The sequence below is a fragment of the Netta rufina genome, assembly GCF_964035555.1.
Source record: "Netta rufina genome assembly, chromosome: 2".
Lineage (NCBI taxonomy): Eukaryota > Metazoa > Chordata > Aves > Anseriformes > Anatidae > Netta > Netta rufina.
The window spans coordinates 5,179,500-5,197,500 of NC_140124.1; the positions used below are offsets into that span (position 1 = coordinate 5,179,500).

Consider the following 18,001-nt stretch of genomic DNA (forward strand, 5'->3'; position numbering starts at 1 on the left):
CGTTAGCTCACATCCCATATCTTTTTTGGATCACTCCAGCTAGCCTTCTCCAAGACAAACCCCAGTATGGCTCTAAGGAATCGTCTATGCTGATAGTCCCAAAAGGCAGTAAGGATTGCAAATGTCATGACATTATGCATCATTTTGGGCTTCTTCCAGTCTCTACACAGCTGTCCAGCTTTATCCCAGAAATCTCTGCACCCTCTAAGCTCTTTCACACATGATCCCATGCCATATTGAGGCTGAAGGAGTTGGGCTTATTCAGCCTGGAGAAGAGAAGGCTCAGGAGAGACCTTACAACAACCTGCCAGTGCCTAAAGGGGGCTACAGAAGAGCTGGGGAGGGACTCCCCTGCCCCAAAATATAGTAATTATTTATCTTACAGTCAGAAGAACACCACATGGGGTTCAGCAGAGACCCAGGACAAAGTGCAACGTTCCCTGGTCTCAGGGTGACAGACTGCTTCTTGGTTCTCTTACATCTAGCAGCACTGGTGTCTTATATCAATGTGCCTCAAGCACCTGATGTCTTCTATAAGAAAGAGATCAGCACCTCACAGGCACTTAAACACATAAATACACACACCCATACATTACCTGATGTAGGCTTCTGTGCTGCTAGGACCTGTAAGCTGGTCTTCCATTAGGTAGGTATTGTGTGAGGATGACACAAAGTAGTGGCTGAGAGGTTGAGTCATGTCCTGGTAAACTTTACGGTGTGAGGAATTGAATATATTCCCATCATCAGACAGCAAGTACATCAGGAAACCGTCTTTGGTCATGGCGTTACGTTTCTTGGCTGCCAGATAAATAGACAGAAACCCCTTGTTAAAATCTGACATGACCAGGTAGTGGTGCCATCTTCACCATGATGCCTGCTGATCTCCAGGGGATCCCAAAGGTAAAACGTGCTCCCCAGGCATTCAGCTAATGGTAGATATTGATGCTGTTCAGACAATGGTGACAGCTTCCTCTGTCGGAAAATGCTTTTAAAATCCCTTCACGAGCAGGCTCTTACAGCACTTACCGTCCTCGATAAGACCTAAAAGTGCCAAAGACAGCATTTACTTCACCTGCTTCTAGATAGCTATAGTACAAAAATCTCCATTTGAGCACTTCAAGCCTCTTTCATGCCAACACAGACATTGTCAGATGTCTAAACATGGACAGATAAATCCTGCCTAGATTATCCAATGAGTACAAGATTTGCACAGAGTAAATGAAAAATAATGCAAATTTGGGAGAGAATTAGTATCTCCCCATCTTGAAGGACTGAGCTAGATTTCTGTCCTATTTTCAATCTGCGAAGTATCATCCCTCTCACGAAGGTATACCAGGACAGCACCGAGGCAGCCTATGATTCAGCGCTGGTTTCTTGAACGTGTCCTCCAAATCACAGAATCACAGAATCACAGAATCACAGAATTTCTAGGTTGGAAGAGACCTCAAGGTCATCGAGTCCAACCTCCAACCTAACGCTAACAGCCCTCCACTAAACCATATCCCTAAGCTCTACATCTAAACGTCTTTTGAAGACTTCCAGGGATGGTGCCTCCACCACTTCCCTGGGCAGCCTGTTCCAATGTCTAACAACCCTTTCAGTGAAGAAGTTCTTCCTAACATCTAACCTAAAACTCCCCTGGCTCAACTTAAGCCCATTCCCCCTCGTCCTGTCACCAGGCACGTGGGAGAACAGGCCAACCCCCACCTCGCTACAGCCTCCCTTGAGGTACCTATAGAGAGCAATAAGGTCGCCCCTGAGCCTCCTCTTCTCCAGGCTGAACAAGCCCAGCTCCCTCAGCCGCTCCTCGTAGGACTTGTTCTCCAGGCCCCTCACCATGCTGCAGTCTGCTGTTTTGCTTAATTTCTGAGCAGAAAAACAGTTCTGTGATTGCTCTCCTAAACAACTGTCACCTTGTTGGCCCTCTACTCAGAGATCTCATCAACTTATAGATTTTCAGGTGCTCACATTCAAGAATATTTGCCTCCATTCCTGCTTCTGAAGAGCAGAAATGTTGCTATATTCTTAACCTCGCAAGCCACCTGAGATCTTGACATTTGAATAAGCTATCAGAGCCTTCCTTACCCATGGGAATTTCACTGCCTTGTAACCAACTGCATGCCAACCCCTCTCCAGCTGCTCAGTGTGCCTAAGCCAAAAATGAACATAACTATTCCCTGGGTTCTCGTGTCCCCTCCTCTCTTAGAGCTGCTAATGTGCCCCAACAAAAAAAACAATTTAATTGAAATTGAAATTGAAAATGAATTGAAAACAATTTCAAGGAAAAAAAAAATATATATAGCTGCAGAAGAAAACAACAGAAAAGCAATTCAGAGTTCATGAAGATAGCAAGATTATGACCCAAGACAACCAGGGTTTCGAACCTACCTAATTCGTTGGGCTCGTATCTCTGAATTAAGGGAGGTGCAGCAACAACAGCATCTTCTTCTTGTTGTGTCTCGTAGAGGAACCTCACTAGGTTCTGGCAGGACATGAGCCCTTCCGCATCTGCATACTTTTGGAAGATCTTGTCTATTTCCTTTCTCTCTGTCAATATCTTGTAAAATTCCTCTATCTCATCATCCTCCAGAGCCTCTGTTTTGGACTTGTCACAGTGCTGTAAACGTAGAGGGGAGAAGGAGTGAAAACCTTCTTTCCTTTTGGCATATGCCAGCCGTAATCTGCACCAGGGCTACACAACGCAGAACACAAAATAATTGGAAACGGTTACTGGCCAGTGAATGAGAAGCGTGGTCGATGGTTCTCATTGACAAGGCCAACAGTCACATAATGGTTACAGTCATTATTATTTATTCATATTATCTCTATGCTGAAGAGCACCAGGCTCCACAGAACTATGTGCTGTGCAAAACACGAGTTAAAAGGAAGGGTCTTTACAGTCTAAGCATAAATCAAGGGTCAAAAGAAATGCATCTCTTGAGATTCCTTGAAGGAACATAGGGAAAAAATTAACTCAGTGCCTCTTAAATTGATAGAAACCATGGCCTAAAATCTCATAAGTGGAAAAGGCCTTCCCCTTGATCCTAGTAGGTCTGAACTCAGGTCTCAAGAGACTGTCAAGGCTATTTAGTAGGGCTGGTTGCAAAGAGAGCATCAAAACTGACTTTAAAAAACCCTGCTAAATATGTGCTTGTTTAAGTAAGTGGACAAAAATAACTCTTGTCATGGAAATTATCTATTCTTCTGCAAAAATCACCACGTAGCAAAATCTCCACAAAATTTCAAGTCATGTATCAGCTTCTCAAGGAGCTGTAATTCAAATTCTTCACGCTCCCGTGCTTCTCTACGGTTTAAACTTCTTTACTCAATAACAACTCTGGTGGCACAATGCAGTCAAGGACTTGGCTGATCACAGAAGATCAGCAGTTTAAGATATGCAATTTAGTGTCTCCATGAAGGACAACATCTTTTCCAACAATACATATTTCCAGTTTATTTAAAATATTCCCAGGTTCAATTTTGCATCTTTTTTTTTTTCTTTTTTTTTTTTTTTCCCTGTGGCAAATCCTGATAGGAATTTTGTTGTTTTTTCCTAGCAGAATTCCCCACAGAGGGGTGAACAACTATTCTCCAGTTATCTCTGGGATGTACACCTCTGCAGTAAATACGACCGAGCAAAAGAAGCTGCAATGGCAAGCAGGAGCCTATCTCAGAGGAATCACTTATGGCAGGGAGCATTACACTTTTTCAGAGTGTGCTTTCCCAGAAATTTCAGCATTTGACCCACTTTAAGTTAATGTCTTATTACTACAATGATTCCCTCTCTATCAATACAGCGAGACAGCCCCTCAGCAGTGGTGCCCTCATCTCATACAGCCTCCTGACATCCTACATTTCAGGTAAGTCTGAAAAACCTAACTTTTGGCGTGGATGCCAAACCTCCAACAGAACTTAAAGAGCTTGCAGAACATGGATTGCCTTACTTAGTTTTGGGCCTAAAAACTGTTCTTTGGGTCTGATCATGCAGCACGTGCTCCACACCACTCCAAGGAGGTAGGAGTGCATTTCATCTCGCCCTCGAGATGGACAACTTGCTGTCAGTTACTGTGCCTTAGCTGACATGTGGCGACTTGTCAAACCAGAGGAATTTAATTGTTTTTGATCTTTGATCGCTTATGACAGATAGAGCTATTGTCCTGGCTTTTACGAGCAGAATGAATGTCTCAGTCATGCCAATCATCACACTAATCTCAGCCTAACCCTTCTAATGATCTCAGCAATGGCCACAGCGGCTTTGGCAGCTCTCCAAGCAAGATGATAATGACACTGCTTATCCCCATGCAATGCCTCCACTGGAGCCCTTCACTTGCAGTTTATGGTACACTTACAGTACCAAACAAAACAATCTTGATACATTGCATTTCACAAACTGAACCAAGAACAAAAAGTTCAACATGTTCTGATTTCAGAATCGGATGGTTAAAAGCCGTGGGCTAATCTCAGGGATAGAACAACCCATTAAATGCTCAATGCTAGAGACATCTTCAAAATGAGTTTGAGCTGTCCAGGAAACATCTTTTCCTTGCTGCCTTCCACCTCTGTATGATCCTGTCCTGTGGCTTTGGCAGATCTCACAAGCTAAGCTGAGCATCAAAATTTAGCAGTTGAAAAAGGAGTGTAAAGACGGAAACCAGCTGGTGGAGACTGCAGCAATGCTGTGAATGGCAGGCATTCTTTTCTTTAAGACAAAACACAGAAAATAACATGATATGACTCCTAGGAAGCTAGCATTATAATTAATGTCCCTTAGGAATTTTGTTCATTAGTGGCCATTATAGGCTGTGATGAACATAGCACAACAGCATTGGCATCATAGTCAGATTCCAGGATGGATCAGATACGTGGTGTAAAACTGGGCTTTTTCTGCTTGGGCTACAAGAGCGCTGTATGAGAGAGAGACTCTCAACACAAAAGGCTGTATTTTAGCTCACTCATATGCACCATAAACCACGAGTTCTGAATGAACCTTCATTTGCCAGAAAGAGTCAGACCCTTTCTGATGCACCAGAATGAACATCCAGGTTGAAATGAAGTGAGCAATTACAGGATTTGCACAGTTTCTGGCTGCTTTGCATACGTCTTACTTAGGTGTGTCTGAAACCTAGACACGGACACGGAGTTATGTGACAAAAAGCAAGAAAAATGTGAGAGCGTGCCCTGTAGCTCCCTCTTAAATCCTTGGTCACCCTTCCTTCCTGTGACTAAATGAAGAAAAACTCACAAAGACAGTAAAGAAGATCACCATTTTAATACACTGTAATGTCTCTCAATCCATCTATATTTAGGTAATATATAAAATGAATATGTAATTGCTTTAGGATAACTCAGTGGTCAAACGGAGTGAGACAGACACTCCCTAGAGGCAATTCACCCCACAAGAGATATGAATTAACCTCCCGAAGGTTAATTCAGAAGGTTAATTAACCTCCTCTCTTTCCGCTGGCTATACAGGAAGCTTAGAACAATTACATGTCTAATGAGGGCACTTCAACTAGCAGTCTGGATTTAGATGGGATAAGTCAGGGCTTAGTTACTACTTGGGAGTCCTTAAGCAAAAAGTGAACTGAACTTGGGCAAGTTTCCACTCCTACTGCTCCCTTCTAACTATTGCCATAACTGAAGAGGTTCATTGAATGAAAAGGAGACCGTGCCTCTGAAGATAAAAGGTGTATTTTCAGATGTTTGGTGTTTGAAGATTTAGGGACTGATTCATCGAGATACCTCTGATGCATGCGAGATACCTCCTTTAGGATGAGGTGATTCACAACCCCAGTCTCCATTATTTGCTTTATCTATACAGACTGCAAAGGCAGCGAAGGAACTGGTGATTACTTTCAATGTATGTGCCTGCACTGGAGACTCCTAACTCCACCAGAGGAATTCCAGCCTTATTGCTATTCTTCCAGGGTTTTCCTGAACAGGGAACAAACCATAGGATATGCCAGCCACAGCAAGCAGCCTATCTGAAGGATTTTGCAAGATTAAAATTTTCAAAATCTGCTGCCCACCTTCCCATCGCTCCTTCAGAGCTACCAAAGGGAGAATAACCTCCATAAATTAAGGATTAGAAAACTCGTCCTCTGGGGGAAGGTCCTAGCGAGACCTTGCCAACCTCCCCTGTTATCTGCTTACAGGAAGGAGCAGAACAATTACTGCCTGTACCTGCAACCACCCACGTTTACCACTGATCAGAAACAGCATTTCTGAAACTGCCCACCCATGAATTCAAATCCTTCTTCAGACAGGATGGAAGTCTGGAAATTATCCAGATGTTTTATCTCACCTCAGCAGGAAAGCTCGTTTAGAAAGACTCTTAAAACAACTTAGAATTTTTCATCCCTTTCTTATCTTCAGATAGGCTCAGCCGGCAGCTGAATCTTGAGTTAGATTTATTAGAAGTTTATGTCCCAAGTGGATTGAATGTACCTTGGGCTATTAGAGCAACCAGACTCTTCCAGGTCTAGGTGCAATGTCACATTTGTTTACGCAAGTCACTTGGAATCCTCCTCCCCTGGGAAGGTAAAGGATTCATAATTTTAACCAAACTGATTTCAAGTAGGCTTAGGCATTGATATGTGGTTATGGCACACAGAACTCCTGAAACGCCTGGGACTCAAAGTGCACCTACACTCTGCTTTTTTCGTTTTCTCTCTCTATCCATGTTCATGTCTCCTCTTCTCTGAACGCAGGTAAAATTGGGTATCGATGGTAAAGAAAGAACACTTTAGTATAACTTTAGGGAAATGGTTTAGTGGGGACTGTTAGCGTTAGGTCAGAGGTTGGACTCGATGACCTTGAGGTCTCTTCCAACCTAGAAAATTCTGTGATTCTGTGATAACTACACCAAAAGCACTATGCTGCCCTAACTCAGTTGTTTGTAGGAATCTGTTGAGCACCAAAGCCCCCACATCCTTCCTTAGTACAAGTAAAGATGCTATGAATTCACTTTAGTTCCCCAACCAAAGCTGAAAGCAGCAGGAGACCTTGTCCTCAGCCAACAGCAAGTACTTCATCTGCTTGCACTTGTTACCTGGAAAATCTCCTTGGCATGATAGTCATCAACTTCAATGTTCACTTCTTTTAGGAAGTTCTTGAGCTCTTTCAAGCTCATCTTGTTGTCTTTGTTCTTATCAGCTTTCCGCAGGCAGGTATGAATCCAACTGCAGGATGATGTAAGGAAATCTTTCCAGATCAGTACATTGTCCAAACACCACCCCTCTGTAGCCCCTGGGGGTAAGGAGGGAAGTTCCTTCTAAAGACTCTGAACCACCTCTCCATGCTGCTGTAAATCAGCACCCTCCCACTGAACAGCTTGCATCAGCTCACCTTCTGCTCTGAAAGGGCACAACGGTGCTTTGGCAGCAACAAAATGCTCCGTAATACAAGCTATCATGACCTGGGGAAAGCTTTTAACTACCTGGCCAAAGCTGGACCAGCTCTATTTACCCTGTAGGAGTTTCTCGTCACAGCCACATCACAAAACAGTCCAATCTCTCTCTTACAAAAGTAAGTGCATTCTGCTCCAGAGTGTTAAGAGGGGAGAGAGGAGGGAGTAGAAGTACAGGAAACTAATCCCAAGTACAGGAAAATAATCATTAAGGATTTGACTGATATTCAGTGTATCAAATTGAACACTGAACAGGGATTCTCCAAAAGAAACGTTAGTATTTATCTTCTTACTCACCTTCAGCTTCTGTATTTGTTTAGGGATTTCTTCCTAAATAGTCTTAAAGAACTTTGTAGTAAGCCAAAATCAAAATCAATACAAACTTTATGGATCTTGACTTTCCTCTATAAAATACACAAGGTCCATTCCTGTATCCTACTGTGATAATAGTATATAATATCTATGGATCTAAAGAAATTACTACAAAAAATGAGCTTCTTAATGTGACACAAGTTAATCTGAACTGGGTCTCCCATGTTCTTTTAGTCCACCTGGAAAATAATGTTATACAGTTGACATACCTTGGAGTTTGTTGGTTTTTGTTTGTTTGTTTGTTTTGTTTTAATGTGTTTTGGTTTTTTTTTGCATCAAACAGCTGTCTCTCTCTAATTTGCTTTAACTGTCAAATGACAAAGGTCACCCAGAAGAATCTCCTATTTTTCAATAGAAAAAGGATGGAAGTAACAATTAGATCTCCATGAATCTAACCAGCTATGTCTTGCACAGGAAGCATTGCTTCAAATTCATTAAAAAATAAAAATAAAAAATGCTTGATCTGGATGTTAAACAGAGTAAACTTCAGAATTAGCAAATACCAGCTGGGACATATAGTGCCATAACATTTTATCTGGTCCTTTCAAAATCACCTCCAAAAAGAGGTGCTAACTGACAGCCTTTAAGGGCTATAGACATAACCCTGAAAGAGGGTATTCACCAGAGCTACCACTGGATTAAAATATTTCCAGACACTTGGAAATATGTGTAAACTGTTTGTTAGTGTTGTTGGTCTCATGGAAAGATGAACTTTCTGTCTTTAAAAATCTTGGCAGGTGCTAAACCATGACCTCACGCTGCATCCCTCTTAGCCTGGTAATATTAATATTCCTCTTTTATACACATGGAAATGAAAATAAAGAGAGGCTACATTTGCCCTGGCTCCCAAGGATACTCCAAGGCCCTGTACCAGGCTCTGGCTGGGAGCAGTTCCCTATAAAACCAAGTTTGAGACACGAAGCTCCTATGTGAGCTCTCCCAGGGATGCTCTGCTGGGAGCACACCACCATCCTCCCCAGGGTGGAGAACACCAACTGTGCTCCAAGAGCATCAATCTGCTCAGTACATCAACGCAGTGCCAAGAGCAGGGCCACCCATTCCCACCCAACCCCTGCACCACCTTTAGCTCCCCTAAAAGGACAGGAGTAATGCACACCTCTAGGGAGCCAAGAGGAAAGCCTGTATGTCGTAGCCAGACGTGGGCAGCAGGAGTGGCTACTAATTCTGTGTAGGAATTACACTGTTTGCTCTAGCCACTGCAAAAGCAAACCACGCTTTTTTACGAGTCTGTGGTCATTTTCACTGATCACGAGCACCCAAAGCTCATGCACATATCCAAAGTCCACTCTGGAAAGCAGTATGCGAACAGTAAAAGGGAACCACAAAAGAATATGCCTGGGTCTGACTGCAGATGGATGCTTTTCTCTGCTATTGCTCCCAGAAAGGCTGAGCAACGCGGGAGGGAAATCAGAGAGCCCGCAAAGAGCAGAGGCACACAGCAGGGCCTCTCACCACGAGGGTGAGAAAAATGAGACTACAGACAAGTGGAGCCTCAGCCTGTTATTTCAGCAAGCAGTGTTCAGTCTCAGAAGACCCAAACTCCTCATGCATCTGGATCCCCTCAGGTTTGAGAGAGCTTAGAGGAGCTGGGTGAACTAAGCACTTAGACTGAAATTCTTCTCATCTGATACAAACACTGCTTTGCTGCCCTGGTTGTGGGTCTTCCTTTCACTTTACGCAGCTTACTTGGGCCTGGAGAACTAGGAAGGAGCTGGTCCCATTCCTGTATACGTTCAGAGTGCCTGCTTCCTGCCCCTTGTTTTCAAAGCATCTGCCAGCTTCAGGACTACCAGCTTTCTATGCGAAACCAAAGAGGGATGACTGAAACCATCTGGCAGACATCCCATGAATGTGCTTGGAACAGAAATGCTGCAAAACTTCTGGTAAGTGACTCCTGACCAGAAGAAAAGCTCATATATACATTCCAGAATTGAAGCAGGCGGTGCCATGCTACCCTAATGAAAAGTTCCCTGTATTTTCTGGCCTAAAGTCATCCCTGTGCACATACCTGCAATGTTAGCTTAACAACCTATGCCAACTTGTTGAGGGAGAAATCTGAGGCTTAGTAAAACACTACTGTATGCACAAGAACATCAGAAATACTCCAAGCACGAGGAGGTTTTATCTTGTAGGTATATAGAACTGGAGAGGTCACATAAGACACTAATTCCAGTCCCTTGCTACCACGGTTATAACAAATCCCACCTGTCACTAGCATGTTCTTTGCTCTCAAAACTTGTTTTCAAAATCTTGCTCAGCCCTTACTTGCTTTGCAGGGTCTTGAAGGCTGGAAAAGACCCACAGCAAGGCAGTTCTCCAGTGATGGGGGCCAAGCAGGGGACCCAACACTTCTCCTCCACAACTGACTCTTCCCCTTCTGTGCTCACAGATGCAGAGAACACTTCTGAGGTTTAAGTAAGATCTGAGTAAGCCCACGCTGCCAAGCAAACCCAGTGAAGACAGACTAAATTTAAAATCCCAGGCTTTAATTAAACATCATCAAATTTCAAATGAGAAATCATGCTGTTCTGTAATTCCAGGTTACGTTAAATGGCCTGAGACAATCCCAGATTGGAAGCCAGCACTGCACAGTAATTACTCTTCCAGAAATACGGCTTGCCTACCAACCCCATTTAGCTCTGATTCTGCTTTCCAAAGACAGTGAGGCACTTTTCCACGCTGGAAATTTACAGCTTTCTTCCCTTGCAAATGTCATTGTTATTTACCCCCCTCCCCTCAGTGATCTGGTCTCTTCTTACGGGGAAGATTTTCAGCAATATAGTCAATTTTGACATGCTCCAGGGACAAGTTTCTGTAGTCCAGATTTCCCCCACGCACCACGGGGTGGGGGCAGCCTTCACATTCAAAAGGAAAACTGCCAGGCTGTACCATTTCTATCAGCACTGGAGCTGCAGGATTTCAGCTTGCCTGGGGACTGCTCCCTGCCACCATGGACACACAACTGCTGGCACAGCTTAGAGGCTAAAGCTTGAAAAAACACCTGAAATGATACTCATAGGGCAAGAGATAAACACACCACCATATGCACATCGGAACTAATGGAATCTTATTCCTTTAAAGAAGCTGCTCTATGGCTGTGCAAGTGCTTATTAGGCTTCAGAGAACCCACAGAAGAGTAAAGCCTGATGAAAGCTCAGCATTTATGTGCCGTTTCCTTCATCACCAGTACATTATTACCCAGCAGGGAACCCGCATGGAGTGAAGCCTTGACTGAGGGCAAGGCTCCCCGGGGCCAGCTCAGGCTCAGACTCCAGTTTTGTGATTTTCCCCAGCTGAGGACTTCACATCTCCCTTCCTCTGCGCAAATTCTTTGATGTTGAACCAGGCATGAAGCTCACGCAGCCTCCCCTCACTGCAAGCACTATCTGTTTTCCTCTCTGATAGCGGGATGCCTATTTTCGTAGAGCTTAAAGGAACTTAATATTTTATGACCCCTGCTGCTCTGTCAAATCAGGGTGAAATTGGCCAGCAGGTTCATATGTTACGGCCACAGCCTCAGGCACACAGGGATCCTAGAAAATCAAGCAAAAGCTACACCCACAGATATTCTGCTTTTACATGGATGCAAGACTTGTGGTCACAAAGCAACTTACTGAGTGAAACTTGGCCCTGGGGAAAATTCCCTGGGAATTCAGCAAAGCCAGGATTTCACCCAATAACCATCTCACTCTCCTTCTCACAGCTAATTCACTCTTCTTTCCTGCTTTGCTCCTTTTCCCTTCTGTGTCTGCATTTTCTCTAGAGTGACTGCAAACTCTTTCAGGGCAAAACTTCCTCCCATGCTGAGGCAAATAAGGAGTAGTTTCACTAAAGTCAGAGGAGCTACCCTACAGTAAACTTGGCAGAGAGAAGAGGAGAATCAGTTCCCTTGCCTTGTATTGCTGAGAAACATGATAAACAATACAGGCTTTTTATGCCTTGCCAAAAAGTGCCTGTCCTGGAGTTTACTGCAATGCAAGTGAAACAGACCCCTGAAGAATACAAAAGATAATGATTGTTTTATCTAGAGATCCCTGAAAGGGGCAATTCTTTACTTAAGGAGCTATGTGGAGCCTGACTCCACTCTCGCTTGTAGGAAAGGAAAAAAAAGCACTGGAAACCAGGGATTTGCCTGGGTGCAAAATCAATGTGAGAGAAAACTCGGTGCCCAGGGCCAATAGGAAAAAAGGGGTCTAGTCTACTATCTCCACCCACTGAGAAGGACAAGTGCTTCTTTGTGTGTGATTAATCACTTTACAAGGCAAAGGATACTGTTGGAGTTTCTGTTTCTGGTTCATGGAGTTGCTGTGGGCTATGATTTTCCCAAGGCCGCGGACCCAGTGGTTGGCATCGTCCTCTGAACTCGCAATGAGGTCCAGGTTTTTCCGCTGGTCTTTGAAGACGATGGAAAAGCAGCGATACTCTGGTACATCCTTGGCGTATTTTTCCATACCTTCTGTTTTATGGCCTGACCTCACATCCCGAATATCTTCAATGGAGACTGTGGAAAGAAAGCAGAGCCTGTTGTCAGCAGGGGTTCAGTCATCCTTATCTCTATTTGGTGATGGATATTCAGAAATTACTCTTTTTCCTTTTCCTGCAACCTCTCCCTCCCACAGCCGGAGGATTCCCTTCTCTTTTCTGCCTTCCACAAACTTTGTTGCTGCAGAAAGATCAAATGAAAAGGCACAGACGGAGCAAGAAAACAAACATACAAAACCCCCAACACCTCTCCTTTGCTCTTTTCCCATGTCCTTTATTTAACAGAGACTCAGAATATGCATGTATGCCATACTGTGATACCATGTTTATGACTTATCAGTCACTGTCAAGGCTGGCTCCAGTCCTTGGAGCATCTCTGCCTTGACCTCTGCCCCTGTCTGTGAGTGAGGGAGATGGGTCTATGCCTCCCCATGAACAGGGTCAGGTAACCCAGTAGGTCTGTCCACTTTCCTCTGTAAATCTGGACCTGGATTTATCACTGAGACCGTTTATCACTGAGACCATCATTTTCAAGTGTCCAACCTGTGACACTGATATTCAGAGACAGGAGCTACCAGTTTCTCAAATCCATGCTCCTTTCCATGCTTCTGAAAAAGGACACCAGAAATCACTGATTGCTTTTTTGGCTTCATCTGTTTGTGTTTTCCTCACCCCTCTATAAACACAGGGAGACAAAACACTAATCCTCCTCTGGAAAATGCTTGGGTGCTTTTGGCGTTTTAGACACAACTAAGATTTCTCTTGGGCATAGTATTAGATGCCATGTAATCAATAAGCACTTGAAAGACCGGAGGATCATGATCAACAGGACCTCACCCCATCAATCAAATAACCTTTGGCTATTCTAGTCTCAGAACTGGAAACAAAGATTTCTAACAGCCCACGGGGAGATGAGAGGGACCAAAATCGTTTGCAGAAAGTGAGAAGGTAAAATTTAAAATCCCATATACGCTTCTCAGTCATACTAGTAAAAACTGGGGAGACAAAGACCAAAGCCTCAGAGCAGTTTGGTGTCACCCACGATCCGTCCACACCCCTGCCAAAGGCAGACTTGATCCTCGTAGCTGTCAGCAAGCAATACACACACAGCTTTCAAACCCTCCCGTTTCCATCTCTGACCCTAGGCTAGTGGAAACAAGCCCTGAAGGCACACCAAGTTTGCCATGCATACACACAAGGCAGTCCAGAAAGAGTCGTGTATTCAACAAAGTACGTGAAGCAAAGGTATGTAACTGAGGCAGCCCTACTCTGATCTGAGAGCATTGCTGGTGCCCTCAAGCTCTGATGAAAGCAGGAAAGCTCAGAAACTGAGCTCTCCCAGCAGCACACACAGCCTCCTTTTGTATTTCTGGAGTTGATGGGCCACTTAATACATCTACACAGGCCTGAGAGAAAAGGGCAGACACTGCTTAATCAGATTTGATGCTGAGAAACTTAACACCTAAATAGGGATGGCACTTACATACACTAGATGGAAAAACTGTTTGAAAATGGTGTTGGAGTCAATAACTGAGAACGTCCAGTTTCATTTGCCTTGGGGTTTGACAGACCAGTTAACATTTTGCAAGCATCTACATTCATCTCAGGGCACACACACAAAAGATAGCACACCTGAGAGATTGTATTTGGTTTATGTGGCAAGGTTTTGGTAGTAGGTGGGCTGCAGTGAGAAGAATCCAGCAGCTGCCCCATGTTACATATGGGCCAGTTTCAGCAGGCTCCAAAGGGATCTGCGTCTGGCCAGAGCTGAGTCAATAAGTGATGTTATTTGTGCCTCTAGGAGAGCAGATTTAAGAAAGCGGAAAAAACTTCTGCACAACAGCAGCTGGGAGGGTGAGGAGTGAGACCCAGCCCTGCAGCCCCCAAGGTGAGTGCAGCAGGAGGGCAGGAGGTGCTCCAGGCAGACGGCACAAGTTCCCCTGCGGCCTGTGGAGAGGCCCCTGGTGGAGCAGGCTGTCCCCCTGCAGCCCATGGGTCCCACATGGAGCAGATCTCCACACTGCAGCCCGTGGAGGAGCCCCCGGTGGAGCAGGTGGATGTGGCCTGGAGGAGGCTGCGGCCCATGGAGAGCCCTCACAGGAGCAGGCCCCAGGCCGGAGCTGCGATCCATGGAGAGGAGCCCACGCAGGAGCAGGGGGGCTGAGGGAGATGCCGCCCATGTTGAGTGATCTCCATGTCCTTAGCCTTTGAGCCCTTTTCAAAATATTCTTCCCTCTTTCCCTTAGAGGAAGGGAAGTGAGAGCAACTGTAGGGGAGCTCAGCAGCCTAGCTGAGTAAAACCACCACAGAGATATCCAGACATCTTCAGTAACACACATGCCTAAAACCAGATTTCAAACTGAAAAACCTATTCCAGAATGAAAAATATGGGTAAATATTAATTCCTGTCTCATGGAGGTATGAGACTGATTTTGTTCGTGCTTGTCTTCAAGGAGCTTTGTTAAAAACCATATGTGAGTGTAAAATATCTCTACTATTTAGCTGAGTAAGAGAAACTTGAGAAATTTACCCCCCAAAAGAAAAAGATTTAACCTATTCCTTCATTTAAATTGGTTCATTTTCACTGTTACAGTGCCAATTCATCCAAATTCAACACTGCAGAAATACACAACTCAATATCCACCCTGCATATTTTTAGCATGGCTGCCCTGGGATCACCCAAAATTCACTGGATGCTCATCAGAGTTTAAAAATCTCCCTTTTTCCCCAGGGCAGTCATGATATAGCTCAGCTGTGGGGAAAAAACACACACACTCAGCAAAAAAAACCCTACAATTTCCAAAAATTAGCGACTGTCCAAAACCAACACTTGACATTTGCTTTAAATTCCCACCATGCGTTGGGGTGATCAAACACCTTCCATAACACTCTGCTGATTTGGTGTCTATATAAGAAGATGCCGTGAGACCCTTCCTGGAGTTGGCAAAGCTCCTCTCTGATGATGAGCAATTACCTTTGTGTGGTCTTATTTTCACTTGGTGAAGGCCAAGAGTGGAACAGACGGAGGGGAGAGGAGGAGAAGTTCGGGTTGGGATGGGATGGGATGGGCTGCTGTGGAATTACATTATCTGGCCAACTTACTTCAGAGTGAAAGCTTATGGTTTTGAGTGCTAAAACTATCTTTCGAAGAAAAGGGCTGCAATTCCCTTGAAGCTAGGCTGCTGGTGGAGAGCCTTTCTGCTGAGTTTGCTTGTTAACCAGCATATTGGGCAAATGACAGGGATTGTGCCTTATGTAGCACTGCACAGTTTACACCTTTATTGTAAAGGATGCCGTGATGTTTAAAGGGATTCAGCTCAGTCAAAATACCTAAATCTCAGTATCTTAGTTAGGCTCCTTTTATAAGCAATGGAAAAAAAAAAAAAAGAGAGAAAAAAAAAACTTTTGGAACACAAACTTTCTGTCCTATTTAGAAATAAACTTTAGCATGTGAGAAATCAAAGCCTAAATCTACAGCTACAGTGGATCCTTGACCAGAAAGGAAGCCCAGGCTGAGCATCTCAGAGGCAGATGTGTGCCATGCAGATGGTCCATAAGCAGGTGATTCTGCTCCACTCCTGGTGTCCTTTGGTTATGGCAGTGCAAGTGGAAGGATCATCCTGTTGTTCCTCATCACCTGCCAACTGCTCACCACTGCTTGGCTCCTAAGTTATTATCCCTTCAGACCAACTAGCTACTCTGCTTGTGCAATCAATCCCTAAACTTTGGGTTGGCAATGACAGAGTGTTTCCAAGACTAGAAAATCTGATGTTAAATATTGGAAATTTAGAATGTATTCTTTGGAAACCGTTATCTGGCAAAGTGAATCCACTGGAAAAAAAAAGTGAGTTGTGTGGGAGGAAAAAAGATTGAAAACCTGTAGCTGGAAGGGCTGCCTTGATCTCCATGGAGTATACTGCTGAGAAGAGGATGATGGAGGGCACAGAATGTCCCCATGCAGAAAAAGTACAAGGAAGGCTGAGAAACAAGATCAATGTCTACTGTTGTCACACAAGAGACAAGAGAAACTATCAGCACAGGAACCATTAAAAAAGCAAAGGAGGACATTTTTTAAAGCTTTCCGTTGCTTGGTCATATGTACTGCTTTCATCTATCAATATAAAAGCTGAAGCCAAAGGAGTCAGCCCAAGCCATCTGCAAATGTTATCTCTTTTCTGGAAAATCTTAGTCCAGCATGAATACATTATCAGCTGCTCCTGGACAAAGACTGTGCTGTATTAGCAGTCCCAAACCAACTGTGTTCTCAGATGAGCTAGCTGCAAGGAGAGATCAGAAAGAAGTGGGGGACAGAGAAGTGATTTACAGAAGAGGTGCAGTTACAGCAGACACCGATCAATCACATATCCCTGCAACCTCTCCCGGTCCTTCCCCATCACGCCACAGTGGGGAGGTAACCACAAGCAAAAGGGAATCTGAAAAGTTTGCATCTGCTTCTCTTAAGTGTTTTTGTCTGCTGAAAAGTTGGTTTGTGGAAAGCCCAAAATAATGAAGCATCACACAAGGAAGCTTGTGTCCTCCCCGGCCTCCAGACATTGAGTCAAACAGGTTACATGCCGGTCAGCCTTCTTGGCCAGCGCCACAGCTGATGGTCATAGCTCCCTGCTCACATGGACATACACCAGCATTCCCTGGAGCCACTGAGATTACTCCTCTCAGTCTCATGGAGATGTGAGAATTTTCTTTTTATTCTTGTGCCCCCATGCACCTCCCTTCCTTGGTCCTGTGCCCTTCTCCCATTTCACCCATGGCATTAGCAGGTGTGAATCAGGCCCACAGAATACAGGAGACCAGTTTCAACAGCCCAATATTTTCAAGGAGTGTCTCTTTTGGGAGTCTCTTCTGTTTTATATTTCTCTCTTCATGCCTTTCAAGGAGTTTGCTGCTACACTTACAAGCTCATCCCCTCATGCAGAAGGACAAGGAACACCTCCTTTGAAGGAAGACAAAAACTGTGACTCACACCGATGTGCCTGAAAGCAGACTTAGAGAGCATGCAAGAGCTCAGGTCCAACACAGTGACCCACAAAACCTTACTGAGCGGGTTCAGAGCCTCACCTCTGCTTCTGTGTGACCCAAAAGCTCCCCCAGGCCCTAGGAGCCACTATTACTTTAGTGATAGGACTAGAAGGAATGGCCTCAAGTTGTTCCAGGGGAGGTTCAGGTTGGCAATGAGGAGACATTTCTGCTCAGAAAGAGCAGTCAGGCACTGGGACGGGTTGCCCAGGGAGGTGGTGGAGTCACCGTCCCTGGGGGTGTTCAAGGAGAGGTTGGACGTGGTGCTTGGGGACATGGCTTAGTGGTGATATTGGTGGTAGGGGGATGGTTGGACCAGATGTTCTTGAAGGTCTCTTCCAATCTTAATGATTCCAGAATTCTAGGATTTCTCCCCAAGGGTGGCTCCTGAGGGAAAGGCTCCCCACCTGCCTTCCACCAGGACCTGGGCCAGCCTCACCACCCTCCGTGAGGTACTCTTATGCCCACCTCAGTGCAAGGACTGATGCCCTACAGCCCTGCACAGCGGGAGGCCCATTTGTGAGGGAACCAATCCCTCAGGAGGCAGTAGGGAGAGGGACCCTAATTTGACCTCCCCTTCACCCTAAAAGCAGCAACACCAGAGCATCAAGAGTCACATATACGCACAGGGAGCCATTTGGCAGCCAAAAATACAAATGCTGAAGAGCCAGAAGTACGAGCCTG

At 44.7% G+C, this 18,001-nt stretch overlaps 1 protein-coding gene across 1 annotated transcript in view; it reads right to left on the reverse strand.

The window, feature by feature from the left end:
- PLCD1 (phospholipase C delta 1) overlaps nt 1-18,001 on the reverse strand; it is a 44,384-nt gene that overhangs the window by 15,322 nt on the left and 11,061 nt on the right. Inside the window, exons 3-6 of the mRNA XM_084306669.1 lie at nt 12,074-12,302; nt 7,052-7,181; nt 2,389-2,617; nt 597-798 (exon numbers count right to left, since the gene is read on the reverse strand). Of these exons, the coding sequence (XP_084162795.1) occupies nt 597-798; nt 2,389-2,617; nt 7,052-7,181; nt 12,074-12,302 (790 nt within the window). The remainder of the gene's footprint in view (nt 1-596; nt 799-2,388; nt 2,618-7,051; nt 7,182-12,073; nt 12,303-18,001) is intronic.